Consider the following 16872-nt stretch of genomic DNA (forward strand, 5'->3'; position numbering starts at 1 on the left):
CAGCACATTGCCAAATGTCAAAAACCAGTTGTCTCGCAGGTCAAAAAAGAGAGTCAAATAATAAAGGGAAAATTGCCAAAAGAGAACAAGAAAACAACATAGTTGTCCCTATGGTATAAATCCATCATTAAATTGTCCCTTTAGTATAAAATTTTCCAAAATTCCAAAACTAACCTTGAATTAATCTAATTAAACATAATTTAATTGTGTTTGTTTCATGTGCTAAGTAATTTTTTTTTTTTTAAAAACGTGTTACAAAGATATATTAAAAAAGTTAAAACAAAAAGGGAACAAAACACGTAACCCTAATTTCTTGTTGGTTTCTCCGCCTCTCTCTCAAGAAAAACAATCGAGACTTTGAAAATGGCGATCCTGTGTAATAACCGGTGAATTCAACGGCGAAATCAAGCTTCTCCGCCTCTCTGCTGCTCGCTGCTTCTCTCTGTTTGCCTCCACCTCTGAACTAATTTCGTTTTTGTTTCACCGCCTCTCTCTGATGGCCAAAAAATTGAGACTTTGAAGATGGCGATCTTGTGGACGAACCAGTGAAATCAAAGGCAAAATCGAGCTTATCCGCCTCTCTGCCTCTCCGCTTCTCGGCGCTTCTCTCTGATTCTCTTCACCTCTCCGCTACTCTCCGCCTCTCTGCTTCTCGTCGCTTCTCTCCATTTCTCTCCACCTTTCGGCTTCTCTCCCCTTCTCCGCCTCTCTCATCCGGCTATCTGGTCTCAATTTGTGAACGGTTTGTTTCTTTGATTTGTCTTAGTCTTTGTTTCATTATTAAGTTTGTTACTTTGACTTGGATCAATATTTGTTTGCTTGTCTGAATTGACTTTTTGATTATGTGAACCGATTTTGGTGAACAATGTTAGTGTTTGTGTTTGTCTTTATGAGTGTTACGATACTGATTTCGCTGAACAAAGTTTGTGTGTATTTGACTGTTAATTGTCTTAATTTGCTGATTTGATTGCGAGATGGAGATTGACTTGTCTTATTTGATTAATCGATCTACTGTGTTTCTAAATTTAAATTTGATTAGACAATGGTGTTTTGCTTTTGATTATTATCTTGTGTTTGGCTCAGTTTCACTCTGGCTCAGTTTCACTCTTACGCTTGTTTCGGGCGTTTGCATGTTTATGATATTGCTGTTAACAACCATGTGTTTTATTATCTTTTGTAGATATGGAGCTGGAGCTACCTAAACGATTATATGCAGAGGGTTCAGAACCTCGGGTTAAGAAGATCAACAACAGTTGCCGCATGGAACTTATCAGAGATCTGAAGAAAGCTATGTGTGCAGAGTACGATGATGTGAAGAGAGATCCTGTTTTCACACATATCATGGCTATTGCCGAAAATGATCTCAAGTTCTCTGGGAAACTAGTGGATAGCTTCATATGTAGACAGCTGATTACCTCAAAGCTGCATGAGAAGTGGTTTGTTTTTGCGAGGACGCCTCTCCGGTTTTCGCTTCAGGAGTACCATGCTGTGACAGGCCTCAAGATTACACGGGAAACTAACAGTGACGTAGTGAAATGGAAAAACGACGGGGGTTTTTGGAGTAACCTACTGCACACAGGTGGTAAGATCACCTTGCAGTCGATCAGAAAGGTTCATCTACAAGAAGTTCACACTTGGACGCGGCTTGATAGGATGAGGTTGATCTACTTGTGTGTAATAGTGGGTGTGGTGATGGGGAGAGATGAGAAGGTGTCCATCCCTCATATGTACATCAAGTTGGTGATGGATTTTGACAAGGTTCGGAAGTTCCATTGGGGTCTTCACTCGTATGATTTCCTGTTGAGTTCGATTGAGAAGGCAATGAAGAAGTTGGGTAAGAAGGAGAGCTACATTTTCGAGGGTTTCTCCTATGCTCTCCAGATTTGGATTATGGAGGCAATTCCTGATTTTGGAGAAATATTAGGCAGAAGAGTCTCAGACAGCTTCAAAGGTCCAAGGTGTGGCAATTGGAAAGGAGTTGCAAAAGTTTCTTATGAAGACATCATTGAGCTCGAGGACTCCTTAACTAAGAAGGTAACATTCTCTCTGTTTTTTTCTTTTATATGGTTGTTGTATATATTTTGTTTGGATTTTCATGTTTTAACTGTTTGCAGGATAACTTCTTCTCGGTCATATCAGTGACTGGTAATGGTGATGTGTTTCTAGATGCTCAGTACACAAGGGAGGGTGAGATGGAAGATGAACGAGTGGACCTTGTTTTGGGGAGGATCAGGAACAAGTATGATTGGAGCAACACAGACTGGCCAGTTTTAGACCCTGAAGAGTCTAAAATGGAGGAACCCGACAGCCATGATAGAGGGTCAGAAGCTGATAAGATCGTGGATCATACGGATGTTGTAGCAGACGAGGAGAACTCTTCGGTTAAGGTCGCAGGAAAAGGCAAGAGAAAGTTTCTTGATGAAGGAGCAGAGACAAGAAAGAAGAAGGTGCTGTGTAAGCGATCAGCAGAAAAGTTTCTGACTTTTGGTCCTGAAACTATGAGTTTCATTGAGGGTCTTATCCGCACATCTGTCACTTCATTGGGAGATGTGCTCAGTATGCAAATGGCGAATATGGAGAGGGTGTTTACAGAGAGGATGGGAAAGATGGAGATTGAGGTTTCACAGCTCAAGGACGCAATCAGTTTGACTGGTGAAGGAAGCTATCCTAGTAAGAAAGAAACTGAAGAAGCTCCACTAAACAGCAAAGCCAAGGAAGCTCCACCTAAGAGCAAAGGCGCTCAAGCTCCACCTAAGAGCAAAGGCGCTCAAGCTCAACCTAAGCGCAAAGGCGATCAACCTACTCCAACAAAAAAGGTACTACCTAAGAGAAAGTGTAGAACTTGATGAACCTGGAACTAGGATGCTTGAGTTAGGGTGCTGGAGCTAGGCTTATGGAACTTTATATTGACTGTGTAATATTATGTAATATGGAATGTGAAACTTTGTGTAATAGGTTTCTAAAGTGTAATATGTTTGAATGTTTGTGTATTAAACTCTATGAATGTAATGCTTTGTTTGTGTTATGAATAAATGGCTTCTTCTTATATGCAATGTTTTAAATTTTAATGAATAGGACGGGAAAAAGATTGCTACAGAAACTAATGATTTTGATTTTGGATTGAGTACACAAGACTTGCGGGACCTGTCCCAAGCTACATTTGTTGACGGTTTTGATCTGTCTCAAGTGAAAGTTGAGACGTTAAGTAAATCGAAACCGTTTAACATGGCTCCACTGCAGTGGAATGATGAGGAAATGGATCGAACCAAAGAAGACTCGCCAGATGCCGCGTTGGTGTTTTTCCGTGAAGAGGATTGGGAAAAAGTTAGAACTTGGTCAACTTCCTCCACGTAAGTACTCTATTCTCATTCATCTGACATGTATTAATACATTTAAAATAAACTAATGAATGTTTTACAATTTTATCATTGTATTTGGTTTCAGACCTATACGGATTGGACCTGCCACTTTAGATTTTGAGATTGCTAATCGTCTTATGGATAAATCTGAGTGGTTAAATAGCTTGGTAAACCTTAGAGACTATTTGCTTCCATATGTGTCTTTTAAATACATTGTGTGTGCTAAGATTTTCAAAATATGCAGGAGATTGACGCTGCAATGTACGTATTCCGGGAGAGAACATCTTTGAAACGATGGAGACCTCATCGTGTCGCCTTCATGACTGTCGTCTTCAGCAATATGATTAAAAAAGAGTATGGTCATTTAGAAGCTCAGGGTAGAAAGAGCTACATGCTTCATAATTTGCTACTGCAGTTCGGTAAAGGAGTCCTTCCACCACATGGCAGGACACATGAGATATGGAATATAGATGTGGATCGCCTGTATGTCCCTGTTCATGTCAGTGGGAATCATTGGATCGCCTTGTGCATCAGTTTCGTGACGAGGAGCATTGAAGTGTTCGACTGCTCGGGTAAGAAAAGGTACAAGGAGGTGGATGGGTTCGCAAACCTTATTCCGCGTATTGTCAAGGCAGTTCAGCCTATGAGACACCAGAAGGATTTCGCAGTCGGTGCATATACTGTTTCCTATGTCCCCGTTGGGAATCTGAATAAAAGTGCATGCGACTGTGGCGTCTATGCAGTGAAGTTCATTGAGTGTCATGCGCTTGGATTGGAGTTGTCGTTGTTGCATGATGGTAACATTATCGAAGCTCGCCACAGGATTCTATGGGATCTTTGGGAAGCAGCTAATGATCCGGAATTGATTGATAGGATGTCAAAGTATCAATCCCCGGAGTGTCTCTCTTCGACTGTAGAAGAGATTTTGTGAGACTGCTTGGTTTCAAGTTCTAATGTAATGAACAAGATTGCTTAATCTGATGTATAACTTCTAGATTTTATTATCATTTTTAGGAACAAGACTGCTTAGTTTATTGTATAACTTCTAGTGTTTAATTATGATTTTTAGGATTGACTCTTGTAATCAAATGTACATCTTGTGGTTTTGTTATTAAGAGTTTTTAGCTGAAGAATGCTAGAATTTAACACTGTTTTAAATTAGAACCTTAAGCTAAACCCTAAACATGCCCTAACCGAAACACAAAACCCGGAACAAGACCACAGTCAAACCTAACCTAAACCCTAAACATACCCTAAACGAAACAAAAACCCATAACAAGACCACAGTCAAACCTAACCTAAACCCTAAACATACCCTAAACGAAACAAAAACCCATAACAAGACCACAGTCAAACCTAACCTAAACCCTAAACATACCCTAAACGAAACAAAAACCCGGAACAAGACCACAAGAACATTTAGAATAATTGTTTTACTAGATCATCCCGTAGGAGTAAATAAATCGAATCAAATGTAATACACTTAACTTGGCTTCTTGCAAACCAGACTTTTGATCCAACTCAACAATCAAACCCGACCAGAACTAGATCCACAATAAACCTAAAACCCGACATATATAACACCAACTCAGCAACCAAACCCGACTTTTCCCATTTTTTTCTGTTCTTCTTTTTCGTCAATCTCCTTTTTCTCTCTGAAGCAGTTTCTCACACACATGAATACTTCAAGGCGACATTCATACGGGGTGCCATCTAGGTGCTGGTGCGGGAAAGGGGTTGTGATATTCTACTCGAGAACTGATGACAATCCTTACCGACGGTTCTATAGATGTGAAATAGGGGCACAGGTTCATAGTCTTGATTTGTTTTTCGATTCAATTACCGATTTGTTATGTTCCTTTTTTGTCTGATTCGATTTTCGATTGTGTAGGATAAACATCATGTTTTTTCATTCCATTTTACTTCTCCTAATTTGATTTTCGTTTCTATGTAGCGAAAGAAGGAAAATCATTTATTTAAGTGGGTTGATGACGCCTTGCTTGATGAGATTCGAAGGGTAGAGGCTGAGCAAGGGAGAATTGTAGAAGAGATTGAAGATCTGAAAAGTAGTATCACACAGAGAATAGAAGAAGAAGTTAGGAAGCAGAAAAATTCACTCGAATTAGGTTGCTTAGGAAGCATTCTATGGCTTTTTGGAAGATTAAGAAGCCAAGAATGAGTGAAATCAGTCTACTGGTTCTAAGTATCTTCTTGTTAGTGTGTTTTTTTCATTTTTACCAGTCATTTGGTTCTTAGTATTGGCTTCAATAAGTGTTTTGTTGCAACAATATTTGTGTCGACTTTACCAGTCAAATGGTTCTTATATTTTGTGCTCAGTGATCTGTTCTTACAATCCACCTTTTTTGTTGAAAAATCAGACATCAGCTATTGTCAAACAAACTTAAACTCGAACTCAAAAGCATAGCTGAACATAACTAAACAAACAGAGAGATAGAGAAGTGAAGTGAAAATAATACCAATGTATAACAATGAAACTGATAAAATAACCATACAAGAATTATCCAAAGTATCCAAAGTTAAACAAAGTTGATTATTTTTAGAAGAAAAAACCATACGAGACAAGGCAATACTGCACTTTCAAACACCACAACTTGCATACTTGAACAGACCAACCTGTAACAGAAAAATAAATACCTGAAACACAATTAAATCGAGATTGAAAAACATATAAACGAACTGGCTATATAAGCTGACCCTTACCATATGTGACTGACTATATTGGTATTTTACAAGTTGCTCTGTTGTGCCCACTAATACCACATCTACTACACTTGCGAAGCTGCCTCTTTTGTGATGTTTGCGATGACCGAAGTTTATCTTCAACAGTTTCATATCTCCGTTTTCTATTCCTTCCAACTGATTTTCTTGACTCTGGTGGTAGCACATTGTCCACGACAACATCTTCTGGCATGGACCAAGCATCCTCAGGAACAGCAATAGGATTGATGCTTTCATGATAAGCTTCTCGCCAAGCTTCTGTAGTGTAAAATAAATCAGTTAATGTGTGTGGCTGTCTGCCAACATGAAACCCAGCTTTAATTGCGTGCCGACAAGGTATCTTCATCAGGTTGTACTTCCCACATGAGCAAGTACGTCTATCCAAATCAACTAAGCAGTCGATTTTATCACCTCTAACAAGCAAGCGACCATCGCTGACAGGGTAAACTGCAAATCTTTTGCCTTTCTCGGTTCTCCTTTCAATCTTTTTCTCCACATCTTCGGTAAGAGGATGATTATGCTTTGAAATCTTTTTCTTACGGTTATAAAACCACCGAGTCAGCATTTCTCTGATACTGTCCAACAAGGGAATGATTGGATACTCTCTCGGCGAACGCAAAGCAGAGTTGATGGATTCGGCAGGGTTTGTTGTCCTTATGTCATATCTATATCCAGAGAATTGACATCTTGCCCACTTTTGGACTTCAGCATCCCTTAGGTATTTTCCAATTGCCGGACTGATATTACACACATTAGCAAATATCTTTTCAAACTCAGCAACTCTATAAACCTTGGACGCCTTTGCAACCAACCCAACAAGTCCTTTCCCATGGTAATATGTTACCACATTATTCAACAAATGATGAATGCAAATACCATGTTTAGCTGTTGGATACACAGTCTCAAGCGCCTTAGCAATGGCCGCATGTCTATCCGAAATGAAAGCCAAATGATGATCATCAGCAATGACACTATTTAGTTGTCTCATAAACCATTCCCAAGAATTTTCATTCTCTGAGTCGACTACTCCGAATGCAAGAGGATACAAATTAGAATTTCCGTCTACAGCAGTTGCAACCAATAGAACTCCTTTGTATTTGTTCTTCAGAAAAGTGCCATCAACCACAATAACCCTCCTTATGACTCTGTTAAATCCTCGTAGCGATTGCCCAAATGCAATAAACAGGTACCGAAATCTCCCTTTGCTGTCAATCTCATACGATGAATGTGTTCCCGGATTAGCCTCTCTGAGCATGTGCAAGTATTTCGGTATTTTTCCATAACTTCTCTCTGGTATACCTCTAACAGCATTAACCGCATATTCACGAGCATCCCATGCTAAAGATTTCGTGATCTCACAGCCATGATCCATAAGCATAATCTGTATTATATCATTGCATTTCGGCCCTTCCTTAACCCCTTCATACCTATGCATAATCAGACTGCCTATAGTTTTGGCCGAAGCAGTCCTACCCGGTTTGGTTTTGTTTGAAGGTGCACATGTATGTTCACCGACATACTTTTTGATAATGAAATATTCAGAATCCTGCAAACACTCTGCTCGAACACACCAATTGCATGCATTATCCTCACATCTAACGTACCAAAGTTGTCTATCCGTTTTGATAACCTCATAGTGAAAGTTATGCTTCATTGCACATATCTCAAAAGTCGCCTTCAGCAAAGTTTTGTTCTCAAACAATTGTCCCTTCTTAACAACATTGAGCACAGAAAACTTTGACATCTTATGTACGTCCTCTTTGGCCGAGATCATGGTATCGGCATGATAGGCATCCTCATCAACTTCGACTCTTCTAATCTTTTCTTTCTTTTCCTCGCACTGCCTCTCAACAAACACAGGAGCTGGTTCATTCCCCCTATCAACCGAGTTTCCCTCCTCTTGAGCAGTAGTTGAATCAGCTGGCGACTTGTTAAGATCAAAGTCTGGTTCATTCAGATTCTCAACTTTGGCTTTAGATGTTACACACAATCGAGTAGAAACACACTTTTGAACAAAACAAACAAAATTCTGAAGCTGTCGATCATTTGCAATGATCACAGGCGGACAAGTTGATGTATTGATCAACTCATTAGGTAGATAACTCAACTCCAAATCGGGTAAGCTATCTTCTTCCATATCAAAATCTTCCAAAACCATTCTTTTAAAATCCTCTAAGGTAGAAGTTGATTCCAATAACAGTAGCCTAGCCCCTCTCTCATCAGCCGTAAAAACCCATCCCGTGGTTGCTCCAAACTCCCAAACACCACATGTTGTATAGATATGCATCATAGAACAAGAGTTTGTAAAAATCACAAGACAAACTATAGAGAAATCATTGGAAAATCATAGATTGGTGAAGAAGAACATTCAAAATCGATTTTTTTTTTAATTTTTCACGAACCAAATCAATGAAAACACGTTTTAGGAAGTTAGAATATTTTGAGAATATTTTAAAAACTGCAACTTCCTTAATTTTCGAAAATTCAGTTTTTTTATCCGTAGAAGGCACCTTCTACACTGTGTAGAACATAACAAAATTCCAGAATGTAATTTCTACACTATGTGGACGTTCGTATATGTTTTAGATTTTGCATTCCTGATAACTTAGAATACTCAATAAAAGTAGAAACAGTTTTCTGAATAAAAGTAGCGATCATTACAAATAGTAGAATACGTATTCCCCATATTTAGAATTATAGTAAAAAGTAGTTTGTACGTTCTAAAACAAGTAGATGGATGTGTTCATTCTAGAATTCATTTTCTACTTACCCGTTTTGTGTAGAAACAGAATTCTACTTTTAGTAGAACGTAATTTAAAAATATTATTTATTATGTTTTTTAACCCAAAAAAAAATATGTGTTTGTGTAAATGGGTGTTTTATTAATTGTTTATATTTTTAATAATTTTTCTGATTCATATAACTATTTATTTCATTAATTTTAACATATGGAAAGGGTAAAACGGAGAAAAAATGGACAAAAAAAGATTTATACCATAGGGACAACTATGCTGTTTTCTTGTTCTCTTTTGGCAATTTTCCCAATAATAAATCCTACGCTTTCCATTTTTTCTTTTAATTGGCTTTGCAACTTCAACAACCCTCGCGTCGTGTTCCCTCATTAAAACCAGTTGTCTCGTTTATATTTCTTCCACGCAAAAGCCAAAACGAAAGAAAAGAGAGAGAGAGAGAGAGAGTTTTACATTTTTATGTCATAAATCCTATATAAAGCTTTAATTTTTCGGCCTGAGAGGTTTAGTTTGGGTACAAATACTCAAATCGACGTGTCGTCTTCCATCTTTGTTCCATTGCTCTTCTCCATCCTCGGTTTCATCGCCACACCCTTAAGACAGGTATGTCTCTGTATTTGACGGACCTCTTATTACGCAATAAAAGTATAAAAGTTAGAGATTCAGTTCTCTACTTGAGTAATCAAAGTTTAGATCTTTAGCTTTAATATTGTTGATTATCATAGCTTGCGCATAGGAAATGGCTACGGCTGTGTCTCTCCAAGCCATCATCGGCTCTATTGCTTCTCAGTCACCTTCCAATTCCAAAGCTTCTCTCTTCCCAAAGGAGCCTTTCAATCTCCCTATCAAGTTTAGACAAAACCGTTGTTTCAAGATCGAAGCAACAACCGCATCTCAAACTCCTGTTCTCGACACTCTCTTGTCTCCTTCCAAAACCACCACCACCCCTCACAAGAAAAAATCAAGTAAAACTAATGCTTCTTTCTTCCTTGTCCTCCCCCTCATATTAAATTTTGAATTAATTTTTTTTTTTTAAATTCAGATGAAGCATCTCTGATATTAATCAGGCACGGAGAATCGCTATGGAACGAGAAGAACCTCTTCACAGGCTGCGTCGACGTTCCATTAACCGAGAAAGGCGTTGCTGAAGCTATCCAAGCCGGGAAGAGGATTAGCACCATCCCCGTTGATCTGATCTTCACTTCCTCCCTCATCCGTGCTCAGATGACCGCCATGCTCGCCATGACTCAGCACCGCTGCAAGAAGGTTCCAATCATCTTGCACGATGAGAGCGAGAAGGCGCAGACTTGGAGCCATGTCTTCAGCGAAGAGACCAGGAAGCAATCTATCCCTGTTGTAGCTGCTTGGCAACTGAATGAGAGAATGTAATACAACTGCTTTTCTTGTTTTTTTTTTTTTTTTAATTATCTCGGCCCAGACTAATCTCCAAGTGGAAGTGCAAAGTGCAGCTCACGGGTATTTAAATGGGCCCGCCCCATACTCATGTGGCCACATGGGTTTAATGTTGTGGGGCTGGTTCGAAGCCGAGTTGTTTAGCAACGCAAAGCTTTCCTACCACTAGACCACCCCCGATGTAGTTATCTTTGTGTTTTTGTTTTAATACAAAGTTTCTGACATTTTTTGTTTATGTTTGGTTTTGAGTTAGGTATGGAGAGTTACAAGGTTTAAACAAGGAAGAGACAGCTGAAAGATATGGAACGCAGCAAGTTCATGAATGGCGTAGGAGTTACCACATCCCTCCACCTAAAGGAGAGAGCTTGGAGATGTGTGCTGAGAGAGCTGTGGCTTACTTTGAAGACAATGTAATGAATTAAAAAATATTCATTTTTGTTTTTTTTTTTTTTTTACTTATGTAATCGTTTTTATGCAGATTCAACCAGAGCTTGCGTTAGGGAACAACGTGTTGATTGCTGCTCATGGGAACTCGTTGCGGTCTATCATTATGTATCTTGACAAGCTAACTTCTCAGGAGGTAAACAAAAACAAACTAGAATGAGTCTTGTTTTATTGGTTTTTGGTAAGTGTGTTGAATTTTTGTTTTTGGTTCTTTTAAGGTTACGAGTTTAGAGCTGTCTACTGGTTTACCGTTGCTCTACATCTTCAAAGATAGGAAGTTCATGAGACGAGGAAGCCCTGTTGGTCCTACAGAAGCTGGTGTCTATGCTTATACTAAGGTACAACTAAACTAAACCAAACCAGTTGCAGAGCTGGTCCTGTAATTTTGGGGGCTTTATTAAAAATAAAAACATATTAAATTTTTATAAAAATTAAAATATTTGTTTAAAAAAAAATTTCAACAAAAGTTTTGTTTAAACTATTTATTTTTAAAAGAAAATAAAAGTTATAGATTACATTAACATAAAAGTGTATGTCTTTACTTTCGTTTTATTATTAAATTTTATTTAAATTTTAAACAAAAAACAACAAAATAATTATTTTACATTTTAATATACTTATATCTATGTGTATATGTTTCATTTGCCTTCCCACAAGCCCGGCTCTGACCAAGTGTTTGTCTTGTTTCTTTATATTTATGGTTATGAGTTTGCTGATAGAATGCTTCTTTGTTTCAGAGATTGGCACAATACAGACAGAAGCTTGATGAGAGCCTTAACTAATGTGTTCTGTTCTTTTGTTTTGTCTTTCACTTTCTGAGTTCTCTATGTAGTGAGAACAGAACAGTTTTTAAGATATGTATTAGATTACACAAATCACGTTTCATTACATGTTATTTTAAATCACCCAAAAGCCAATCCAAAAGGGAAGTTTTCTTACATTTATGTTTTTTTTGATTCAGACATTAACTGTAAGAGGGAGCTCTGAGTTTCCAACGGTTAAGAAGTACTTTCCTTCTTCAACAACCATAACTCCAACTTCATTAGCTCTGCTCAAATGCTCACAAACACCAACCTCAAACTCAACTTCACCTTTCTCTCCGTTACTCAACACAATGCTCTTAAACCCAACAAGCTGTTTCTCAGCTCGTGTCCCGTCTTCTCCTCCCTTCTCGTGCCTCATAAACATCAGCACCGGATGTTTCCCAGCCATCTCTCCTTGATTCTCAACCACAATACTCACCTTAGTCTTGGCTGTATCGCAGCTCTCTCTTCCCATTTCTGAGACCAGAGCGTATCGAAGAGAGTCTGAGTTGGTTTGAGGTTTGGACTGGTTCAGGTAGAGAGTGTTTTGAGCTAGAGTCTTGAACTGGTAAGAGTAAGTTGTGTAGCTAAGACCATGACCAAACTCAAACACTTTAGGTCCTTTGTAGAATCTGTAAGTCCTTCCTGGATATCCAGATGATGATGATCTCATCCTCATGTCTGTCATCTTCACGTTCACAAAGTTTTGAGGATACCATGTCACAGGTAATCTCCCTCCTACAAACACATAAAAATCGAAATCTAGTAAGAACACACTCAGATCTTCTCAATTAGCGGTAGAAGAAGAATGTGAAAATCGCGTTTTAGATCTTCAAAGTGATACTTGTAAATCTTGAATTTTTTTCAAGAAAACTTCTTATCAATGTTCTAGACAGGGTCTAAGGGGTCCGACTAGCCGAAACATTTTTAAAAAACAATTATGGGACTCAAATGAATTTAAGCCGTTCTCAATATGTTTAAAACAATTTAAATCCGTTTAAATCAATCTAATTTGGTCTAAATCTCTTAAATCAAACAAAATGCTAGTTAAAACCACAAATTTATCTTATTTATTTTTTTATATATCCAACTTTTATAATTCAGCAAAATAATTTTATAATCAAAATTAGAAAATTAAAATTCAATGTTTAAATTGCATGTACATCAGTTTAAAGGTTTTTAATTTGGAAATGATCAGCTTAAAGGTTAAAATGTGATTTTCCGAGGAAGAATGACTCACCAGGATTGTGATCTCCGAATAAGATTTCAGCAAGAGCAACCCCTCCAGCTTCACCAGGATAACCAGCCCAAACAATGCTACCGATCTTGTCGTTGTCCTTAGCAAATGAGACATCGACAGGACCGCCACATATCAAGACAAGAACCACTGGTCTCTTCGCAGCTTTAGCAACGCTTGTTATAAGCTCTCGTTGCTTCCCCGGAAGACTAAGGTCAACACGGTCCATATCTTCCTTCTCTTGAGTCTGGTCTAGTCCCATGATCAAGACCACGCGTTCAGCGTTTCTCGCGATGGCCACCGCTTGCTCAACCGCAGCGTTGGAGCAAGCCACGGAGTCGCATCCTTTATGGTAAACGGCGTTTTTGACGTAACCGCGTATCGCGTCTAGAGGAGTCACGTTCTTGCATGGCGGGCCAGCGTAGTTTCCGAGAAGCGTTTTGGCGACGTGAGCGTTTGGACCGATCACAGCTAACGAAACGCTGCGTTTGGAGAGAGGAATGAGTTTTAAAACGTTTTTCAAGAGGACGATACCGTTACGAGCTGCTTCGAGTGCTAATGCTTGGTGAGACGGAGAACAAATGTCGTTAGGACTTATGTTTCCGTATGTTAGTTTGGTTGGATCGCCGTTAAAGAGTCCAAGACGGATCCTAACGGAGAATAAGTTGATTAGAGCTCTGTTGATGTCTGCTTCCGACACTTTCTTTTGTTGAAGAGCTGACTTGGTGTGGTTTTGTAAGTATGAACCGCAGTTTACGTCCATGCCGGCTTTGAGGACGTCAGCGACCGCGTCTTCAGGGGTCTTGGCGTAGCCTTGGTCGTCGTAGATGATTGAGACTGCGTCACAGTCTGAAGTAATGTATCTGAACATATATATAGAGACGATAGATAAAACATGTTACTATCATTGTGGCTTTAAGAGTTTTAAGAAACGAGAAGAAGAAGAAGGGACACGAACCCGTTGAAGTGCCAGAGACCACGAGCGGTTCGAGTCAAGAGGTTTGGGTCAGCGCAAGAGGGAATGCCGTTGACTCGGTTATAAGCGCACATGATGCCACTGGCTCTGCCTTCTTCTATGCATTTCTTGAACGGTGGTTGGTACGTCTCCGCCATGTCAGCCAAACTCACCTTTTTGTTTTATTTATCAGATCAAAGAATCATAAAGTAATTAACCTAATTAACATGGAGTTAAGAAAAAAATAAGACGTATTTAGCATTTTTCAGAACTAGAGGATCGTGATGTTACCTGTCCAACCTCAAAATATTATTTAGGGTACGTCTCATACATTGGAAATATTTAGAATTTTGTAACAAGAAGAACAGTTTCTTTCTTATTAATAAAATGGATAAAAAGGGTGGGTATATTTTTTGTTTTACATCTTTTTAGGTCTTTTCAATTGGTAATTTAAATATAGGTCTAATGGCATAAAGCATAATAAATAATATTCTAAATAATGATAAAAATAAAAAAAATAATAGTTGGACCATACTTTTATCAATGGTTCACACTGCTATTTTAATAGAATAGATGAGAAGAGTATAGTATTGTGAAATTGATTGTTCTATAATTCCTAACAAAATTTGACTCGATTCCGACCAGTCTCCACGTCAGAATTTCAACATGTTGATTGTATGATGATTATATTAGTACAAATTCATATTCATGACAAGACGTAAAGAATAGCACATATTCATGATAAGACGTAAAGGGTGCAATCAAGGGATAATATATGCTCTTTGATGCCACTTAAAAACATCATTATGTAAAGACTTTACTTTAATGCCCACTTTAGAAGGAAATACAAACTTTATATACTAATTATGTACTACTATTACTATTAGACTAAAATAAATGAAAAAGACGAGTCAAAAGATAGTAACCTTTAAACAGTGATTATTATAGAGAGAAAATATACCTGAGCATTGAAAACGTAGCGGGTGATACCTTTCCAACGGTCAAGATCATAAGCCGTGAAATGCTTACAACAAGCGGAGGCTTGAAGGTGACCACCAGAGAGTGTTTTCTTACCGTCGAAAGAATCACCTTGGAGTCCTCTGACGTAAGCCACCGCGTAAGCTCCGGTCACCGTCGGATCCTCGCCAGGAGTCTCTTGGCCTCTTCCCCACCGTGGATCCCTGAATATGTTAATGTTCGGTGCCCAAAACGTCATCCCTTTCGCTTGCCCTGCGTTGTACACTCCTCTTGCTTCCTTTCCTATTACCTACAACAACAATTATCCAAAAACTTTCTTATTTTAATATTCTTCTAATTTACACTAATAAGAGAAATTAATGCCTGAGGCAAAGATAGCAACGTACCACCAAAAACAATTTTACTTATTAAATTAACACAAAAGAAAAATCCAGAGACAGTTACTTCCTTTTCAGCTTTTCAGACATAGTAAAAGGTGAACTGAAGTTCAAATATATGTGAGTTATTTTCTGTCCGAAACTATTTCAATAAATTTAAATAACAAAAATTTAATAAATCAAAACACTTTTTATAGTTGAAAGGTCAAGAGAGAGAGTAAACGTACTTGAGCAATGCGGAACCATAGATAGGAGTCAAAGGAAGCTGCGGATAAGATGACTTGAGGAAAGCTAGTGGCAGCTTTAACCATTCCGTTAAACCGGATCCCTGGAGTCGGACCGACGTCAGCCACGCCGTGCAAAGCCTCCGACCACCATTGGTACGCCGGCACTCCAAGACGAGGTATCCCTGGAGCTGAGTTTACAAGCTGAGAGATCTTCTCGTCTACGGTTAGCCTCGAGACGATATCGCGAGCTCGCCAGTTAACCGAGAGGTCGGTGCGGCAGAACTGAAAGAGCTTTGTGGTGGGATTCAATGCGTCACACGCGTGCGGCGGAGATGAGTCAACGCCGTGAAGGAAGAAGAGAATGAGGAGGAGGAGAATCATTTTAGCCATTGGCTTCGAAATGCGGAAAACAAGAGATGAGAGAAGCTGTATAAGAATTAAGAAGAGACTGATGAGACTGACAGAGTATCTACTTTATTATTGTTGTCTTTTTGAATTGACGCGAATACCCCTTAAAATTCGCATCGGTGACCTAAAATAATTATTAGTATATTATTATTACACTAACTCTCTAGTTACGGTCCTAAGCCCAATAAGACTATTGCTTTTTCTTTGATGTAGGCCATTTTAGTGTAAAATCATAAACAGTTTTGTCAGGCCCATTAAAACATTATAGTAAACTTTTAGATATTAAAATACAGAGCTAGCAATGCATTGTTAGGCCCATGGACCCCATTTTTATTATTTATTAGATACTTTGTCCGCGCTACGCGCGGATAATATATTTAAATTTGTTATATTTGTCATTTTTATTTCTATGTGAATTTTTGTATATTAAACTATATTATAACTAATTTTCAAAAAAAAAAAAATATATTTTTAGTTTGAAGTAAGTATCTATTATATGTAACAAAATTAACTAATAAAATATGAGAAATCAAGTCCGAGATTTTAGAGTTATGTTAAAAAATATAATTATGTATAGAACGTAAATTATCTTAGTTTAAAAGATTGGAATCTCATCTCGAATAAACTAACGAAAAGAAAAAGTACTCCAATAACCTACTTAAAATATAAAACTCCTTTTTCAAAAAATAAAAACGTACTTAATAATATTTTTTTACGTGTAATAGTTGAAAACTGACAATTGAATATCAATGTAGAATATTATTTTAATATATCTAATGGTAAAATATTAATTATAATAAACAAATTTTGAATTTTGTAATATTACATGAATTAGACGTCTTTAAAATCTAAAATCTATTTTATTAACATAATATATTTTTTATTCATTTATTATTTTGACGTTACAAAATATTGCTTTAGTTTTATTTGTATATTAAAGTGTAATAAGGTCAGAGTGTAATAGTTAATCAGAGTTAAATCATCAAACTTACATAAACCGTATTTAGAATCCAGGTTCGCAAGTTTAGCATATCCAATATCCTAAAATCATCAAAGAAAATACATGAGATACAAAATAAAAATATAGGTATTAATAAATACGAAAAATATATATTTATTTTATGTTGGGTCAATTCAAAATATAATTATTTGATGATATTTTTTTAAAACTCTTAAATAAAT

The 16872-nt window shown here is 37.7% G+C and overlaps 4 protein-coding genes across 5 annotated transcripts; 2 read left to right on the forward strand and 2 right to left on the reverse strand.

The window, feature by feature from the left end:
• Positions 1-193: 193 nt before the first annotated feature.
• LOC106354578 lies at positions 194-4489 on the forward strand. Its single transcript, XM_013794549.3, has 6 exons — positions 194-742; positions 1181-2034; positions 2115-2816; positions 3076-3350; positions 3445-3526; positions 3604-4489. Exons 2-6 carry the CDS (start codon positions 1183-1185, stop codon positions 4288-4290), a joined length of 2598 nt encoding a protein of 865 aa, XP_013650003.2. The 5' UTR covers positions 194-742; positions 1181-1182; the 3' UTR covers positions 4291-4489.
• A 1604-nt stretch (positions 4490-6093) lies between these two features.
• LOC106357335 lies at positions 6094-8385 on the reverse strand. The gene has a single exon (XM_048759984.1). It carries the CDS (start codon positions 8383-8385, stop codon positions 6094-6096), a length of 2292 nt encoding a protein of 763 aa, XP_048615941.1.
• An 817-nt stretch (positions 8386-9202) lies between these two features.
• LOC106354577 (2,3-bisphosphoglycerate-dependent phosphoglycerate mutase 2) lies at positions 9203-11645 on the forward strand. Of its 2 annotated transcripts, none has more exons than XM_013794545.3 (7): positions 9203-9451; positions 9574-9813; positions 9891-10233; positions 10515-10671; positions 10740-10841; positions 10924-11043; positions 11443-11645. In XM_013794545.3, exons 2-7 carry the CDS (start codon positions 9588-9590, stop codon positions 11485-11487), a joined length of 993 nt encoding a protein of 330 aa, XP_013649999.1. In that variant the 5' UTR covers positions 9203-9451; positions 9574-9587; the 3' UTR covers positions 11488-11645. The 2 variants fall into 2 exon arrangements, with proteins under 2 accessions (XP_013649999.1, XP_013650002.1); XM_013794548.3 differs by having other exon boundaries at positions 9219-9451; positions 9585-9813.
• Positions 11550-15789, reverse strand: LOC106354576 (probable beta-D-xylosidase 7). The gene is made up of 5 exons (XM_013794544.3): positions 15283-15789; positions 14662-14967; positions 13704-13873; positions 12749-13608; positions 11550-12246 (listed from the first exon to the last, which is right to left on the reverse strand). The coding sequence occupies exons 1-5, from the start codon at positions 15670-15672 to the stop codon at positions 11663-11665; spliced, it is 2310 nt and encodes a 769-aa protein (XP_013649998.1). The 5' UTR covers positions 15673-15789; the 3' UTR covers positions 11550-11662.
• Between the last annotated feature and the right edge of the window lie 1083 nt (positions 15790-16872).

This window comes from Brassica napus, chromosome C6 (genome assembly GCF_020379485.1).
Source record: "Brassica napus cultivar Da-Ae chromosome C6, Da-Ae, whole genome shotgun sequence".
NCBI lineage: Eukaryota > Viridiplantae > Streptophyta > Magnoliopsida > Brassicales > Brassicaceae > Brassica > Brassica napus.